Here is an 18,819-nt window from a genome sequence, read left to right as displayed (position 1 = left end):
GTTCATAGAATTAGAAGTCACAATGAATACTCAGCTTCACATCAGACCAAGGAAAAATTCTAACCCCTAAAAAGGCCCACGACTTCTATTTTAATAATGTTTTGAGACTGTTGAATTAATGGATCAAAGCTATTGTAGAGAATAGCAGCAACCTCTGTTTTGTCCTTACCAGGCAAGAAAAAGATTGGCTGGCAATTTGAAAAAGTGTTCCACTGTCTGTCATCAAAAAGCAACAAAAGTTGGCCAAACATCAGTTGAGAGGTCAAAAACATGTCATGCCTTTGACTGAAGCTGACAAACGAAAAAAGAATGGCTGAAGAACCACCACATGATTAGAGTACTGCAAACTCATTTTTGTGACTGCAACACATTTGATACTGACAGTCAAAATCAAACCTATGATATCTGATAGCTTTTCCTCTGACATTAGCAGTCAGAGACTTGCCTTTGTTCAAGCCATTACAGGATTTCTGCACCATTAGTCAAAATGAAAGCAATTATTCAACACTGACCCTCCCTCACCAATTAAAACGTGAAACTTATGAAACCTGTCAAGAACATTTCTAAATCATATTTCATCTTGAAGTGAAAATCCGAAAGAAAGAAAAAAAGAAATTGTATTTTGCTTCAAGAAAACTAAGCCTATTTTTAGAACCATTATTGACATTATAATAATGCAAAAATATTTTTAAATATTTGTAAATTAGATATATGGCCTGATTTAAATATTAAAACATTAAATTACAGTAATTTTAAAGTAAAGTTCATTGGGACAAACTTTGAAAGTTTGAAAATTTTATAAGCTTTAAATTTAGTGAAGTGGAAAGAAAAAAGCTAGCATGTTGCTACCATGAATTAACACAATGCTAACATCAATTAGCACATTGCTAACATGTTTTAACGCATTGGTAGTAGGGATGAAACGATTACCGGTTTCACGATAAAATTTAGTGATGGTTAGTAATATCGTTTAAAATTTAATTATCATTAAAACCGCGTGTGATTATCACGATTTTGAAAACTCACGGTAAATCTTGTCCAGTTAGCGTCAGTCTGACGCAGGCGCAGCGCACCGCTGTTTTTTGAATGAGAAACGTTTTCAGACTTCTAAAAGGACCAAATCTGAGGCGGTGTCATATTTTGGCTTTTACAAAAGTCCTGAGGGAAACTTAATTGAAGATGGTCACCCTGTCTGCAGAACATGCCAGAAGAAAGTCGCTGTAATAGGGGAAAACACTTCACATCTGAACTCTGACCTCAATACCAAAACTACATCTGGGAAATAATAACGTGAAGCGAACAAAGAAATTCAGACAAGACTAGGGTGACATTTAAGAGATAATAATCAGGGCTTGACATTAACAACCGCCATTTGCGGGTGTAACGTTATTTCGGCTGCACACTAACCACTCTGGCGGTTGAACTTATTATAGTCTTCTCAAAAGCCATCTGTTATAATCGCGTTGCGCATTATAACCAATCACATGTGTTTCTATTGAGTTTATGAATGCAATGTCTCATAATCAGAGGCGTTCAGATTAGCCAGTTTTGTTCAGAGCGCGCGCCGCTCTCACTCACTGAAATCTACACTCAAAGCAGAGATAAACGTGCGATGTACGCAGGAGATTCACTCATCATACAGTGGTTGACTGTTTTTGTTCTACTTCAGCAGCGAAAATTGTTTAAAAACAAACACCAGAACCACAGCGCATCTGATATGACTGCCATAAAGTTGGCGAATTTAGGGACCGTCTCTAAAGTTACATATAACATTGGTAATGTTATACACGTTTCAAACTTCACTAGCATTTGAAGGGAATGACAGTCATAAAACTGACTGTAAAGTGTTCATCTAGGTGTCAGGTATGATGCACACATTTTGATATTTAATCAAATAAACTGTCAAATCAGATGTAAATATGGATATGCATTACTTCACTAGGATACTGTTTGGGCTCTTACACAAAATATGCTAGATTTAAATGCATCATTGCTGAACACTGAGAATATTGCTTGAGAATATATTTACAGAGATAATATTAGAGATTACATTTACACCAAATTATTATTATTTGTGTTGCTATTGACGACGACCATTATAAGAAAGGAAAGCCCACAGAATCTAGCTTAAAAAAGTGCATAGAGCTGCTTGATTTATTTGTTGTTTGTTGATTTTTCAAATATAAAACTTGTTGAAATGTTTTAAGTGTGTGCATCTGTTCTTTTTGAACACTTTCATCTAAATTGAACAAAACCGTGATAATATTGATAACCATGATAATTTGGGTCACTATAATCGTGATGTGAAATTTCCATACCGTTTCATCCCAAATTGGTAGTATGAATTATGTTGCTAGCGTGATTTAGCACACAGTGTTAGCATGAAATAACATGCGGCTAACATGTTTTAGCATGTTGTAAGCATGATTTAAAAATAGCAGGTTGCTAGCATTATTTAACATTTTGTTGCCATTATTTAACACATTTTAACATGTTTTAGCATGTAGCGAACATGAATTAACACATTGCTAACATGCTGTTGGCATAACCATGTTTCTAGCATGCTGTTAACATGATTATCATGTTTCTAACATGTTTTAGCATGTTGCTAAAATGTTTCTAACAAACGTACCAGTCTAACAAAACGGTCAAATTACACTTTCATAAATTCTCCAAAGATGGTTTCTGTCATCATTACATTGGTGTTATTTCAAGTGTTTGTTCTTTAAATAAGTTTACTTTTACTTAGTTATCTGACGCTATAAAAACAGGGGTGTGATGTTATGATTGACAGCTTCTCTGAGCGAAGTAGTCACTAAGGGACCAACGGACTTAAGTTTTTTCTGAAACTTCGGAAGTATATTGGAGCTTTAACTTTAATTTCTAAATTTCCATAACCATTTATTTCACAAAAAGTTCAGCGGCGTGTGATTGATTAGGCGGGAGCAGTCTATGGGCGGGACCTTGATATCGCGGCTCCACTACTGCGCAGACTCGAGCCTCGAGATGTCAGGCAAATGCCACAAAGCTCGAATCCTTTCAAATTGGTTTCTTGTACATGACAATGAGTTCACTGTACTAAAACGGCCCCCACAGTCACCAGATCTCAACCCAATAGAGCATCTTTGGGATGTGGTGGAACGGGAGCTTCGTGCCCTGGATTTGCATCCCACAAATCTCCATCAACTGCAAGATGCTATCCTATCAATATGGGCCACCGTCTCTAAAGAATGCTTTCAGCACCTTGTTGAATCAATGCCACATAGAATTAAGGCAGTTCTGAAGGCGAAAGGGGGTCAAACACAGTATTAGTATGGTGTTCCTAATAATCCTTTAGGTGAGTGTATAACAAAGAAAAAAATATTTTTACTGACATGCACGTATAATACAACAAAATCATAATGGTCACAAAAATGGTGCCATTTTCTTATACAACAAATCATTTCAATTTTTTTCATTGTGTTTTTGGAGTTATAACTTTGCATACACCATTCTTTTCAATTAACGCATTGCTTTGCATTAAAAGAAGAAACCATCTACCACATCAGGCCTGGTAACATCAAGCTGTCAAAGCCACAAGACATGCGCTTCCCCCCCCTTAGCGCAACACTGAAGGAGGTCATTCCCCTTCATTTTAGATTCATTAGTGTTTCACACTGGCATTTCCATACTAACAGCTTTACAGCCAACAAAAACATAAAAATGAGGTAGCTCTTTCGAAAAACAATTCAAAAACACAAACAGCTAGCTGCCTTATTGATTTGATTCTGTTATATCAACCAAATGTTTGATTAAGAGCTAAGCTCCTTCATTTACTTTATCAGGATGTCTCCCCTCAGCCCCGAATCCCAGCGGGAGGATCTCGTATCAGTCACGCTAGCTGCTTTGTTTACAACAAACCAACCACACTGTCCCACCAGTAGAGGAACCTGCTAAAAATGCAAATTACATCGAGACAGACGTGCTGCAGCTGTGCCACGACCACCTTACCTCCCGCCTTCAAGCGTTTGCAAGGGTTGGTTCACAAAAAGACCGACCCGGAGGGGTCTGACCTCAGGGAGATGGGAGAAAGATTTATGGACATCATTTACCTCTTCAGAAGGCCACAGCTGTTACCGAGCCTCTGCAAAGCAATTATCTCAATAATTAGAGCCGTGGTCAGCATTGCTGAAGCAACCGTTTGCGGGCAAATGAACTTGGCATGCGGTGCAGGAGGAGAGACTGTGAGATGAGTTTACAGCTTGTCTTGATGTTTCATTCATGCTAGCATAATTATCATTTTCTATCTGCTGCCAATGCCAAAACCAATGAACTGCTGTTGGCATGGATGCTTGTAGTTATTTTGTACATAGAATATAAGAGGTCAACAGATAGTGGATTTTACCAAATACCGATAACAAGGTCGGACCGCACTTGTCGATAACCGATTAATCGATCGATAGTTTTTAAAATGGATACTGGATTAAATAAAAAAAACATAACATTCCAAGTAAAACAGTACTGAACCATGAAAATGTGCTAAATTATGTAAATATGAATATATTAAAACGAGAAGTTCTAACAGAAAAACTTCTATAGAAAATTATTTAAACATTAAAATATTATAAATAAATGTTTCTTTATCTATAACCTAGAAAGATAGTAACAAGTAAATGTCATAGGTAACAGACTGCAAGTTCCATTTGTTAACAAGGATGTATTAGCTTATTTAGCTAGCTTACATGAACTAAATGCATTATGCAATATACATTTTACAGCATGTATCAATATTAGAGCAATAGAGTTGTACCTTGATCTAGGGCTGTGCAATTAATCGAATTTCGATTTCGATTTCGATTTTGCCTCCCAACGATCACCAAAATAGTACAATCGAGAAAAAACGATTATTTTGCCTTGCGTTCTGAATGAAACGCGCACGCGCACATCCGCCCCTCCCGAACCCACAAATCTCTCTCAGGTCGCGAGACTCGTGTGCATATCATCCGCTGGAATTTAAAAACTTGGCGCGAGTAAAGATGGCAGAAGGAGGGCAGTTACAGCAGCGTTTGGTGAGCAAAAAAGGCAAAACCAACTCCGTTGTCTGGGAACAGTTTGGCTTCGAGGAATCAGACGACGAGCAGAAACATGCTAAGATTTGCTACATGGTAGTGGCTGCAACGCAAGGGAACACCACGAATTTGTTTAACCACTTGAAAATTAAACAGAGTGACCTATGACAATCTAATAAAGAAACAAAAACTGACGAGAGCAGGGGAGCCGTGTAAACGTCCTTTTTTCCCCTAATATTTTTCAAATAATTCTCTCTTTGTAAACTTTGTTCAATGCATGCGAGATTGCGAGTGCTGCCATATGTTCGAATATGACCAGTCGTTTTCACCGTCATCACCCGGGTTTAGTGCTTTAGGGTTTAGGTTTAGAATGAGAAGCCGCGCGCGCTGTGAGAAAATGTGTCTCTGTGCGTTCATCCGAGAGCGCGCAAATATTGAGTTCTCTTTCAAGTCTTGCTCTTAAACGGACAAACTCACACAAAACGTATGTCAACATGTCCATCTTGATGAGTATCTTAGCAGACATAGTCTGTATATGCCTTAAGTGAACTTTATACAGTCGATAAAGAAGACGCGAGGTCTTAAAGGGGCAGTAGCGTTTACTGCTGTCTGTTTAATGTCAAACAACAAAAGACAAGGACATCACTCACCGCTCTTGATTGAATAGCTTTTGTAAGTTTAATAGGATTAATCTTTAATTTATGCACTCAAATATGCAATGTTATTTTACATTTGATACATTTCTGTACCTGAAAACTAATGTTAGACGTACATGAAAAGCATAGCCGAACCATATTGTTGATCTTATTTATTTGTGGTTATCATTTTTACGTGAATACTTTTATACTTTGATTCGAATATATGTTATATTATGTATTTTAATAGTTCAAAAAGTACAACAAATGTTACAATTTCAATTGAATTGTTGAAAGGTGTATTTTTAATAAATACAACACATTCCCAAAGTCATGTGAAATAATCGTGTTACATAATCGTGATTTCAATATTGACCAAAATAATCGTGATTATGATTTTTTCCATAATCGAGCAGCCCTACCTTGATCATTCATGTTAGTTCATTAGTGCACTAACTAAGGTTAACAGATAAAACTATCAACTAATAATACTTCTACAGCATTTAACCTTACTTAATGTTACAAATGGAATATTATTGTAAAGTGTTACCATTTCAAATAAATCCAAACAGTCTGCTTTTTTAGAACACTTGACGATTATCTAATCAAAATAAAATATGTATTGAAATCGAATGCGTTTCTGATTTGTTTATATTTCTTTCTGCTGCATGAAGATACAGTTTGCTTTCTCACATCACTAGTTGTTACATTGTTTTAACTGCTTGAGGTACTGCAAATGTTAGCGTCCTCTCAGTCTCGATGACAAAGTACATACATACTGCTGTTCTTTCTCTGCTAATGCAGCATCTAGTCATCAAATTAATTACTTTATAATGATTTGGCAACTGTTCTGTTCTGTATTCATACTGTTTCGCTGTCTGTGTTTTAAACGCGCATCTGATGTGGCAGCGCTATCTATGCAGCACGCAGGCGCAGCCTCACGTGTCAATATATACAACACAAGGCGTCAGTGATAGTTGTTTTTTCGCCTCTAGAGGTGTTCCACCAATCATCTATCGGTGCCGATTAATCGGCAAAAACGATTAATCGGTCGACCTATATATTATATATTATCATGGTACTTGTCAAACATAATTGTCCAAATAAATACTAGACATATACAGTGGTGGCCAAAATTATCAGAACACTTGGCATCTGGGAGTCTTATTGGGCCTGGATTTATTTTCCAAGAAGACAATGCCCCGAAACATTCTTCTAACTATTGCCGGAACTACCTGCGACGGAAGGAATTTGCTGGAACGTTGAAAATTATGGACTAACCCCCTCAAAGTCCGGACCTCAACCCCATCGAGCACATTTGGGGCAAGTTGGAAAATAAACTGGATGGATCTATTGTACATTCAAAGGAAAGCCTTTGGCTTCAGTTGCAGAAGGCATGGGATAACATTAGTGTTGAAGATCTCAGAGGAAATATATTGACACTATGCCAGAGAGATGTGCTGCTGTAATTGCTGCAAAAGGTGGACATACCAAATATTAAAATTAAAAGTGGATAAAAACAGTACGACTCACTTCATCTGATATATGATGGTCAGAGCAACCATCTGCATGTTTCATGAACATTATGAAATAAAATCATAAAAAGGCAAAAAAGGCCAATATTTTCAGATCTGTCAGGTGTTCTAATAATTTTGGCCACCACTGTATACTACCACAATATTTATCCAAAAAATGTATTATCCACAAAAAAGTGAATAAATAATTTGAACTAAATAAATAATACATACACGCAAAAAATAAATAATACATACATGCAAAAAAATTTTTTTAGACATTCTCTCCAAGCTACAACGCACCAAGTGCGCATATTGCTCTTAGACAGCATTTAGACCAATTAATACAAGCATATTACCGCCGAATACATCAGAGCAAGAAATGAAGCCACCCACATTTCAATTTTCAGAGGCAAGAATGGATGAATAAAAAGAAATTAACTCGAAGCGTACATCCAATTGCATTTCAAGGCTAACGAAACAAAGATTTGACACCCTAAATGGGACACACATAATAGTCGCGTTTCAGACAGTCCACTATCTGAAATGTCCCTCAGGTGTAGAAATTAGTTATCATGGACCAGAGAGCAAGACCTCGCTTCAACACTAATGAGAGCCTGAGTCTGTGAATTACTGAAGACCGAGAGAGAGAGAGAGAGAGAGAGAGGCACAGTGCCATCAATATGGGTTTAAAGCTGACTGTAATGAGAGCTGGATTTTAGCATACTGTGGACGAGACTCCAATATAAGAGACATTTAAACAGAAGTTCAAGAGCTTGTGAAAGACTAGTAGAGAAAACTGCTGCTGTAAGACGTTTCTCTGCCTAAATTAATTTGTGTCTAGCTGCAAATGAACCTTGGCCCTTGTGATTGCCAGATGAAAAGTGGTGCACCATCGGAGCCAAGCAGTGACGGAGGAGTAGCTTAAAACAAATGTTTAAGTATCATCGCTCATGTTTAACGTCTTAGATCACACCTAGATAAAAGTCTCGTTTTCTTTTTTTCGTGCAACTCAAATAAAATTATGAAGGATACTTGCATTATTTTTATGACCAGGGACTTTTAAACTCAATTTGAAAAAGAAAATGTGAAAGTAGAGTGAAAGTTCAAAAGAAAAGAAATAGTAAAGTGCATCAAAAGTTAGACTTGTTCACTATATTACTAGTGCGAAGTTAAACAAAAAAAAATACAATTTTAGATATTCACTATGAATGTAGCTCTTGAAGTAAAATTTATTTGCATAAATTCAAATATGGCGCACCATGACACATCACTACACATTTGCTGTCAATGACAAATGTCAAAAAACATTTGTTTTTGATTTGTTTGCACGTCTTGTAGCCGACTTTCAGAGAAAAATGATTTGTTTAGTCTGTTCAGCATACTAAACTATTGTAGAGCTTCTGAAAACGTACACTTTTGTTGGATTATTATTATTGTACAAAAGATGTAAGCATCAAGACTTTTCATCATTCCACTAATTTTATTCTTGAAATAAAACGGATCATGTGGGCATCAGCTGTGGCGAGACAAAAGTAATAATTTCCTCATCCACACTATCGGCCACTGTGCAAACCAGCACGGCACGGCAAACTACAAAAGACAAATCTAGTTAGTAGATTTTAAGCTTGTTCTTTAATTAGTTCCATCCACATTAAAGGTCTGTGTTTGTGCAGCTGTATAAAGCCAGGGGAAAATAAGAACGTTTACGTACTTGTATATAAACATTTACTTATGCACCAGCAATTAAAGACTGAGAAAAATTCAATTGTTTTTGAGAGCCAAAAATCATGGTCAGGATGTCATTTCCCTGCAGCTCCGTAATAACTAGTCACATGGTAGTGGTATTCACAGCTCAAATGATTGGCTGAAAACAGCTTGGCAGCAGAACTGAGAAACTGCACGTGAGATAAACAGAATGCTAACAGAGTTTTTATCAGATATTTTTATGGACCTCCTTGGTCAACACAGGGAAGACAGCCAAACTGTACTCAACAAGGCATTTCATGGAGCCTAATATCAGCAACAAAATGAATAGATAATATTTGAACAAAAATGTTTAGATATGGAAAGCTTGTCTACTTCACTTATCATCAGTGTGAAATTAAAAAAGCCAAATGAGAGGAGATAAAACAAAATATTCACCCAACTTCAAGTTAGTAATAATAATAATACAGTACTACAATAATACTAGTATATATATATAATTTATATATTAGTATTATTAACTTATTTACTAATAAAATACTACCAAAAATTATCATAAAAATATTAACAATTATTTATATAAAATGTATTGTATACAAATATAATTTTTTGTATTTAGTAATTTTTAAATACATACTATTTACCAAAAAAAGCATCATTATCAGGAATCCTGCTCACCTCCTTTTTGTCCTGCAGGCATTCCAGCACAGACAGGTTATTTGTCCAGGTGTGTTTTGGACACAGCCGGGTCACGTCGTCCCGGCAGGCCTGTTCTTCTGCCAGCTTCCAGCCGGTGGATCTTCTAGACTGAAAACCGGAGGACGCGGCGGCGGCAGCAGCAGCAGCAGCGCCGTTATTCCCGGGATTCGGTAGCGCGGCTCTGAACTGCTGGTTCATGGCGACAGCCGGGGGATGCACATTCCCGAAACCTGGAAGAGGTTTGAGAGCCTGTACGGTGAGGAGGAATAGAGACATGAGGAGCAGAAGCAGCTGAACACGTCTACACGACGCCATCTTCGGCCACAACAGTTGAATCTAGCTCCACTCTCTCCTCCTGCTGCTGAAGAGACAGCGCTGACCAGCCAACCCTACTACGGCGAAGGCTTTCTTATGAATATGAATTACGTAATGTGACGTAATCTAGTAAGCTTTACTGATTGGCTATATAACTCACGTTCGTAAATAAGTCTCCTGATGCTGTCCAATAAAATAATCTTACTATGTGGAAGGCATGGATCATGAATATTAATTAAATTAAGTAACAGACACTCCAGGAAGGTTACCAAGCAACGTCTGCAAGACTAAATTGATATATCAGTTGGGCCTTCTTCATAGTGGGATAAGTAAATCGAATCCGCCTCAGAAAACTTGATGAGTTAGATAGGACTCACTTGACTGCTGACTACAGATGATTTAGGACATCAGCTACATTTTTACTACTGAAAGATCATGTGAACCATAACATTTTGTGTGCTGTCTGTGGTGTGAGGTAAATCACCAGACATAAAATCATGGAACTAATGAGTTAAAATATGACATTTTTAGGTTGATTTATCATCTTTGAACATTGAATCGACAGGCACAGAGGAAACAGGTACAGGCTTAACATTTTACAGTATCACCTCATAAATGAGTGTCACCCAAATGAGTGTCTTAAAGGGATAGTTCACCCAAAAATTAAAATTCAGTCATCATTTAACGTTACTCACCCTCAAGTTGTTCCAAGCCTGTATGAGTTTCTTTGTTCTGCTGAACACAAAAGAAGATATTTTGAAGAATGTTTGTAACCAAGCAGATAGAGCAACCATTGACTAACATACTAGTAGGGGAAAAAATACTCTGGTAGTCAATGGTTGCTCTTTCTGCTTGGTTACAAACGTTTTTCAAAATATTTTATTTTGTGTTCAGCTGAACAAAGAAAATCATACAGGTTTGGAACAAGCTGAGGGTGAGTAAATGATGACAGAATTTACATTTTTGGGTGAACTATCCCTTTAAATAAAACAATAAGGTCTCATTTGTCATACATTTGTTGCAGTATTTATTCATCTTTGTTAACATTAAAATTAAAAATACAACTGCTCATTGTTTGTTCATGATAGTTCACAGTGCATTAACTAATGTTAACAATACAACGTTTGATCAGGAAATGTTTACTATGCAGCTGCGCGTGCAAGAAAGTGCACGAGACAGCTACAATTGCTAAGACCATTGATTAAAAACAAAAATGTATTTTCATATTGAATGACAGTTACAGTACAGCTTCAAATCTGTTAATAGTCAATGTTTTGATTATATTTTTTTAGATACATACTTTGTGTTTTGTATATGTATAGGCCTATTATATGATTTCAATTTGAAAGTAAAGTAAATTACAATATTTATTTATGTTATATCATAATGTGCACGGCCCCAGCGTCGGCTTCCTTTGATGATGTTGCAGGGAGTTCCAAATGAGCGATTATTGTCAGGGAAGTCCACTTGAACACTGTGTAGGGACCCTGTCGAATGGAACGCAGCTAATGAGTATTTCTGTAGTAATCAATACTACTAACTAACCGATTCTGGGAATGTGGGCGGGGCCTTGATACCGTGGCTCCACTTCACACTCACCACTGCGCAGACTCGAGTCCCGATTTCAGCGCGGCTTCACTTTTCTATGGCAGAGAGAGTGAAGGTGTGTTGTCCATCTTTTTTTTACAGAATTTTGTTTTGTTCAAATTGTGTTATATCTTCGATCTGTGTTATATCTCTTAATTTGTCGAATTTAATTTGATCTGTGATATCTGTTCAGTCGACTTGACAAGCTTCTGATTTCAAGAGAGACACCTGGTGCAATGGGCCAGTGCTAATCTCACAATTATGTAGTAGAGCAAGATGCTGCTGCATGTACGTCAGCAAGGCCTGTACCAGAGAGAGTAGAAAAGAAGAAGAAAGGGAAGTTCTTTAGAAGGATATTTTCTTGGAAATCCAGGAAAATACCCATCGATCCCCAACAGTCAGTGCAGAAATGACAGCAGCCAACAGCCTGAGACATGCTCTGATGGTGAAGTTAAACAAAACAGCAACACAGAGAGCACTTCAATGGACAGCTGTGTGTCATTTCACACCGCTTTGAAGGATGTTAATGAAGTCATCGACACCGACAATAGTTCATTGTATAGCTGGCACACCTGCGTCTTCCCTCAGCACGGTGCATGATGCTGATGAAGATATTCCCAGACAAGAGCAACGGGACAACAGTACTTCTCTGACCGTGCCGTCTTTGGCTGAGGACAACAACAGCTCAGCTTTGACATCGGATGACATTTCTTGGACGAATTAAATTATCCAATTAAGTTTTAATGGATGTATAGGTCAGTTTACTATTTTAAAATGATGACTGATTACAAAAACGAGAAGTAAATTTTATATAAATTTTGTGATGTAGAACATCACAACCACATCAGACAGACTTCTTTTGGGAATGTATTTTTACTGCTTTTCATTGCTTTTATACTTGCATATAATGCAATGTAAAACCATTCAGTGTTTCATATATCAGGGGCATTCGATTAAAGTTCCAAGAGGTCCAGCCTCCATATTTCATTTCCAGCGTAGGTTCAGACAATACTTTTTGATAGTCATAGTCATATCCTTCATTTCCTACATTGTAAAAAAAAAATTTTTTTTTTTTTTTTTCAAGGATAAGGATATTGGGGCCACATTTGTTTTATTATTCATACCACAACACTAAATAAGTAAGTCTTAACAGAAAGTTGTAATATATTATCTTGAAGACAAATAAAATGGTCTCTTCTTTTTGAAATTCTTTTGAATACATTTCTTAAAATAAAACCGAATCTGACTTGGTTAGACAGACTTGGCATTAAACAGCACTGACGGGTAGAAAAGATAACACACTTTAATGCTGCGTTCACACCAAACGCGAATTGAGCGTCAAAATCGCGTCTACCGCGTCTAGTTTCACGCGCGTACATTTTGAATGCATTCGCGCGTCAGCAGAGAATTGGACGCGCGTAGAAATCGAGCGCTGGAAGCGAAATTGACGCGCGTTCAAGACACTCCAGGAGAAATATGTCATAAAACACCACTCTGCCTCTTTTCATTTTCATTAAACATATATATTAAGCATTAATAGCCACACAAATGTGGTCCAGGCAACTCCTACATCATCTTCAGTACATGTATATTTAAATATCCTTAAAATATAAAGTTATTAAACTTCTCTTTGCCCTCAGTCAAAACGATTTGGCAGACAACAAATTATAGATTCATGAGAGCAAAGCTCGGCCGTTAGATCTACACAAAACGAACCACTACAGGACATCAGAGCCAGCGGCAGACGCCAGAAGGACTGGCCGAGGAAAGGCTGCCTTCGCCGGGGTTATGAGCAGTGATTGCCCGGTGATCGCCTGGATCTCACAACTCCAAAAACACAAGATTATTTTTTTTAAATAGGCGCTCTCTTTATAAATAAACCACAGATTTGAGCTTTAAACAATTACATTCCCACCTGAAAACGTCTTAAAACTACATTTTGTGACACAATAGTACTGTTTTTAATTTATGCAGGGTTTCTCATACACGTCACTTTACCACGTGACAGCAGCGAGCAGGCTCCTGATTGGTTAACGCGGCGCGAATTGACGCCAAAGTTCAAATTTTTCAACTCGGGCGTCAGACGCGAATTCGCTTCAAACGCGTGAATGCACAAAAGCACCATTCGCGTGTAACGCGCGTATCGCGCAAGACGCTCAATTCGCGTCCAATTCGCGCCATTCGCGCGAACTGGACGCGCGAATGAAGCGGATTCGCGTCCTTCGCGCCGCGCGTAACGCGCCTTCCGCGCCGCGGGACCTCCAGACGCGCGTCAACGCGCCTTTCCATTGACTTAACATTGAAATCACTCGCGCCTGACGCTCAATTCGCGTTTGGTGTGAACGCAGCATTACAGAACTTTAATTCAAAAAAATTAATTTTCACTGTTGTTAGTTGTACTCAAATCATCCTTGTTTACATTACTTAAATAACTCATGTAACTAAATTAGATTTACTTAGATTTACTGAGTTGTTTCTACCAGTGTTGGGGAAAGTTACTTTTTCAAAGTAATGCATTACAATATTGCGTTACTCCCTTAAAAAGTAACTAATTGAGTTACTTAGTTACTTTTTAAGAAAAGTAATGTGTTACGTTACTTTTGTGTTACTTTTTCTCACCTGGGCTGGGCTTGTTTTTTTGTATTGTTTTTTAATAGCAAAAAAAGTCCTTTTTTTGTGCAAATGTAATGACCGCTTCATACTAAAACTGAAATAATAAGCCTCAGGCTGAGGTAAAAATTTGCTGCCATTCTGGATAATGGAAGAATAGGACGCAGGAGAAAAAAGTTTTACCAATAAAAAAAAAAACCTAGTAATATATAATATTTGCTCACGGTTTAACTGAATCATCAAAGGTCAGCAGCAAGACATTAGTCAATAAAGGTAGATTAAATGCATAAAAATATTTGTTTTATTTAACATTTATAGTTTTAATATTTGAGGTTTGCATAGATTTTGCATTTGACTGATTTTATTCATTTTGAGGAGAACTGAATCTTTATTGTGCAAGTGAGATGAATAAATGCTCACATTTAGACTAGAACTACAATAACACATTTACACACAACGCCTCTGCACTTACTCTCGATTTTTCTCAACATGGGGGCAGGAGAGCTGTCAGTCAAATAAATGTGAATAAGTAACTCAGATATTTTGTTGTAAATTTGAAAAGTAATGCGTAACTTTACTAGTTACTTGAAAAAGTAATCTGATTACGTAACTCAAGTTACTTGTAATGCGTGTAAGGCCCCAACACTGGTTTCTACTAAAAATGAGTATTGTCAGCTTTACTTAAAGCAGCACTAGGTAACTTTTCAACCTTAATAATATATTTTCAAACCTCTTGTGATGATACATCGACTTACAATAGGTTGAATGACACGTCTGCCATAGCCTGTCGGGGTCTGTATCGTTTTTAATCGTACTTTTAAACTTCGGGTTTCAGGTAGTAACCCGAGAAAAAAAAGAACTACAAAATTCGACTGCTTTACGGCATATACGTCACTTCCACCACCACCCCCACTTCCTTAAATTCGGACGTGCGAGAAAAACTCCCAGAGACCAGTCCAGTGTCGGCTCCGGCCCCAGAGACCAGTCCAGTGTCGGCTCCGGCCCCAGAGACCAGTCCAGTGTCGGCTCCGGCCCCAGAGACCAGTCCAGTGTCGGCTCCGGCCCCAGAGACCAGTCCAGTGTTGGCTCCGGCCCCAGAGACCAGTCCAGTGTCGGCTCCGGCCCCAGAGACCAGTCCATTGTCGGCTCCGGCCCCAGAGACCAGTCCAGTGTCGGCTCCGGCCCCAGAGCCCAAGTCCAGTGTCGGCTCCGGCCCCAGAGACCAAGTCCAGTGTCGGCTCCGGCCCCAGAGACCAAGTCCAGTGTCGGCTCCGGCCCCAGTGCCAAGTCCAGTGTCGGCTCCGGCCCCAGTGCCAAGTCCAGTGTCGGCTCCGGCCCCAGTGCCAAGTCCAGTGTCGGCTCCAGCCCCGGCCCCAGTGCCAAGTCCAGTGTCGGCTCCGGCCCCGGCCCCAGTGCCAAGTCCAGTGTCGGCTCCGGCCCCGGCCCCAGTGCCAAGTCCAGTGTCGGCTCCGGCCCCGGCCCCAGTGCCAAGTCCAGTGTCGGCTCCGGCTCCGGCCCCGGCCCCAGTGCCAAGTCCAGTGTCGGCTCCGGCCCCGGCCCAAGTGCCAAGTCCAGTGTCGGCTCCGGCCCCTGTGCCCGCTCACGAGCCTGTCCCCGAGCTCGCCAGTGCGGCCCAGGAGGGCGCACACGAGCCTTTCCCCGAGCTCGCCAGTGCGGCCCAGGAGGGCGCACACGAGCCTTTACCCGAGCTCGTCAGTGCGGCCCAGGAGGGCGCACACGAGCCTTTACCCGAGCTCGCCAGTGCGGCCCAGGAGGGCGCACACGAGCCTTTACACGAGCTCGTCAGTGCGGCCCAGGAGGGCGCACACAAGCCTTTACCCGAGCTCGCCAGTGCGGCCCAGGAGGGCGCACACGAGCCTGTCCCTGAGCACGCCAGTGCGGCCCAGGAGGGCGCACACGAGCCTTTACCCGAGCTCGTCAGTGCGGCCCAGGAGGGCGCACACGAGCCTTTACCCGAGCTCGTCAGTGCGGCCCAGGAGTGCGCACACGAGCCTTTCCCCGAGCTCGCCAGTGCGGCCCAGGAGGGCGCACACGAGCCTTTACCCGAGCTCGTCAGTGCGGCCCAGGAGGGCGCACACGAGCCTTTACCCGAGCTCGCCAGTGCGGCCCAGGAGGGCGCACACGAGCCTTTACACGAGCTCGTCAGTGCGGCCCAGGAGGGCGCACACGAGCCTTTACCCGAGCTCGCCAGTGCGGCCCAGGAGGGCGCACACGAGCCTGTCCCTGAGCACGCCAGTGCGGCCCAGGAGGGCGCACACGAGCCTTTACCGAGCTCGTCAGTGCGGCCCAGGAGGGCGCACACGAGCCTTTACCCGAGCTCGCCAGTGCGGCCCAGGAGGGCGCTCCTGGGTCAAGTCCAGTGTCTGTCTCTGAAGCTCTGGAGGGCCTTTCCGCAGCCTCCGAGTCTAGTCCTGTGTCTGTCCATGAAGTCTTGAGGAATGTTAGGTTGTTTCCTGAGTCTGTTCCCCAAGGATCCACCTTCCCTGCCAATGCAGTCATGGCCCCTGAGTTCTTCCCTAAATCTTTCCCCAGTCAAGAACTTTTCCCTAAGACTGTTTCTGACACCAAGGTCACCTTCAAACCCCACCCATTACAGCAAACCCATGTTCCCAGGAGGACCCCTAATTTTGTTCCTACCCCTCCCATCCCGCCCTCCCTGTTACCTGGCCCTTATGGGTTCCCAAAGTCAGCACCTCCCTGGTCAGTCCCTAATTACTCTCCTGGATTATTTTCCTCCCCAGTTCTGCCCCCCGGGTTTCCTGTCTGCCCTGGTATTCCCAGTTTTGTTCCCCGCCCACCCTCCCAATTTATACCACCTCTTTTTCCTTTGCCCAGTGTGGACGCCAGGAGGCGTCTGTTGGGGGGAGGGTACTGTCAGGATCCTGCCCTGACAGTCTTGTCTGTTTTGTCCTTGTTTAGTGTTTCTTTGTTTGTCTCTTGCTTGAGCACATGGCTGTGTCTTTGTTTGTGTGTTCCTCTTGTCCTGCCTCCTTGTTTCCCTTTACCACGCCCCCTTGTCTAGTCCTCATTTCACTAATTGTGCTCACCTGATCCTCATGTGCTCTGGTCCCTTTATATTGTGCTACTTTCCCTCATGTCCTTGCTGGTTCGTTACGTTTGTTTGCATTCGTTGTCTGGCTTATCTTGTCCTTGTGATAGCTGTTGCTCTTGCCTAGTTATTGTTCTTAGCCTTATTTTCCCTAGCCTTATTTTTTGGTTTTCTCTAACTTTGATTTTGTTTCCCTCTAGTTTAGTGGTCTTATTTTTCTCTCTCTAGTTTCCTGCAAGTTTGCAATTTTGTTTTATTTTTGTTGTAGTTCCAGTCTTTTATTTCTAGTATTTATCTTGTTTGTTTTTAAATTATATATTTATATCTTTTGTTTTCTTTTTAGATTTCTGTTTCTTAGTTGCATTTTCCCTATTCTTTGTTGTTATTTTTGCTTTTGTTTATTTCTTGTTGTCTTGTCGTGTGTGTGTGTGTGTGTGTGTGTGTGTGTGTGTCTTGTGTTGGTTCCTGTCCTGAGTTCCCTTGGCCACTGTCTCCTTATCCCTGGCAATCAAGACTGGAGCTGATTCTGGGAGAGGACATCAAGTCTCAGTTTCCTGGTGTTCCAGCCTGGGTTGTCCCACCATCTGCCTGGTGTTGCCTTCCATGCATCGTCAATTTCATGGTCTCCCTGGACTGGTCTCAGTGGTCATCCTCCTTGCCTGTCATCATGGTGTCTGTCCCCTGCCCTGCTGTTTGAACTCACACCTTACCACTTCCTTGTTGTGCCCTGTCTAGAGTCTTGTTAATAAAGTCTTTGATGTTCAATCTGCTTCTGGGTCCTCAGTTTCAGAAACCCTGACAATATAGATTCTGTAAAACGGTAACCATTAGACTAGGCTACTATAATGACGCTGGCTTGTAAACGTGAGCATCGCGATCATTTGGCGTTTGAAAAAAATAAAACCCATGAAATTATATTCATATGACATGCTGAAACATATGCCACTGTACCTGGGATGAAGACATTTCACACGCGACGCAAGCAGAACACCTGCATGTGAACTCCGGCAGTGTTCAGGGCTATCATGGTTGTCATGTCAACAAATGCACGTGCGATGCATCCCCTGATGTAGAATGACAGTTTACGACAGTAGTAGGGGACAATACTGTTTCCCAACTGTAGGGGGACCCCGAGAGCAAAAACTACCTAGTGCTGCTTTAATAAGTGTTTGTTCGGTCAACTTAACATTGCTGAGTGAAACGAACAAACTGGGCAGTGGATCTGTAGTTCCCAGCATGCTTTGCAAGGGACTGCATTCGGAGAGTACATTTAGGGATTAAAGTATTATTTTATCTTTTTCAGTAAAGGGAAAGATGTTGTTAGTTTATGTTAGTGTTATGTGCAGTTATGTTGGACATTTAGAGGAGTTTTTTAACTTTGTGGTTACCATTATGCAGAAGAGTGGTGCCTGTGTTTAGGGTGTGGCCACTCATAAGTATTGCATGGATTTCCTGTTCTCAATTGAGTTAATTATGAATTTCGTTTCTAAATATATGCTTCTTGATATATATAATAGTTTTCTACATACACTTGTAGAACAAGTCATTAATTTAACATAACATAATTTAAACTGCACATATAAATATTATGTAACAGTGACAAATTCAAATGGTTTGTATTTACTTAAAGACAT

At 40.6% G+C, this 18,819-nt stretch overlaps 1 protein-coding gene across 1 annotated transcript in view; it reads right to left on the bottom strand.

Annotated features, from left to right (window-relative positions):
* Positions 1-9,918, bottom strand: part of glg1b (golgi glycoprotein 1b) — a gene marked incomplete at its 5' end in the record, with an annotated part of 66,305 nt that extends 56,387 nt beyond the window's left edge. Inside the window, one exon of the mRNA XM_079825422.1 lies at positions 9,583-9,918. Coding sequence (XP_079681548.1) covers positions 9,583-9,918 — 336 coding nt within the window. The remainder of the gene's footprint in view (positions 1-9,582) is intronic.
* Positions 9,919-18,819: the final 8,901 nt, after the last annotated feature.

The sequence above is a fragment of the Gobio gobio genome, assembly GCF_949357685.1.
Source record: "Gobio gobio genome assembly, chromosome: 9".
Lineage (NCBI taxonomy): Eukaryota > Metazoa > Chordata > Actinopteri > Cypriniformes > Gobionidae > Gobio > Gobio gobio.
The sequence above is the reverse complement of the archived record's forward strand: the minus strand, read 5'-3'. Positions and strand labels throughout refer to the sequence as shown.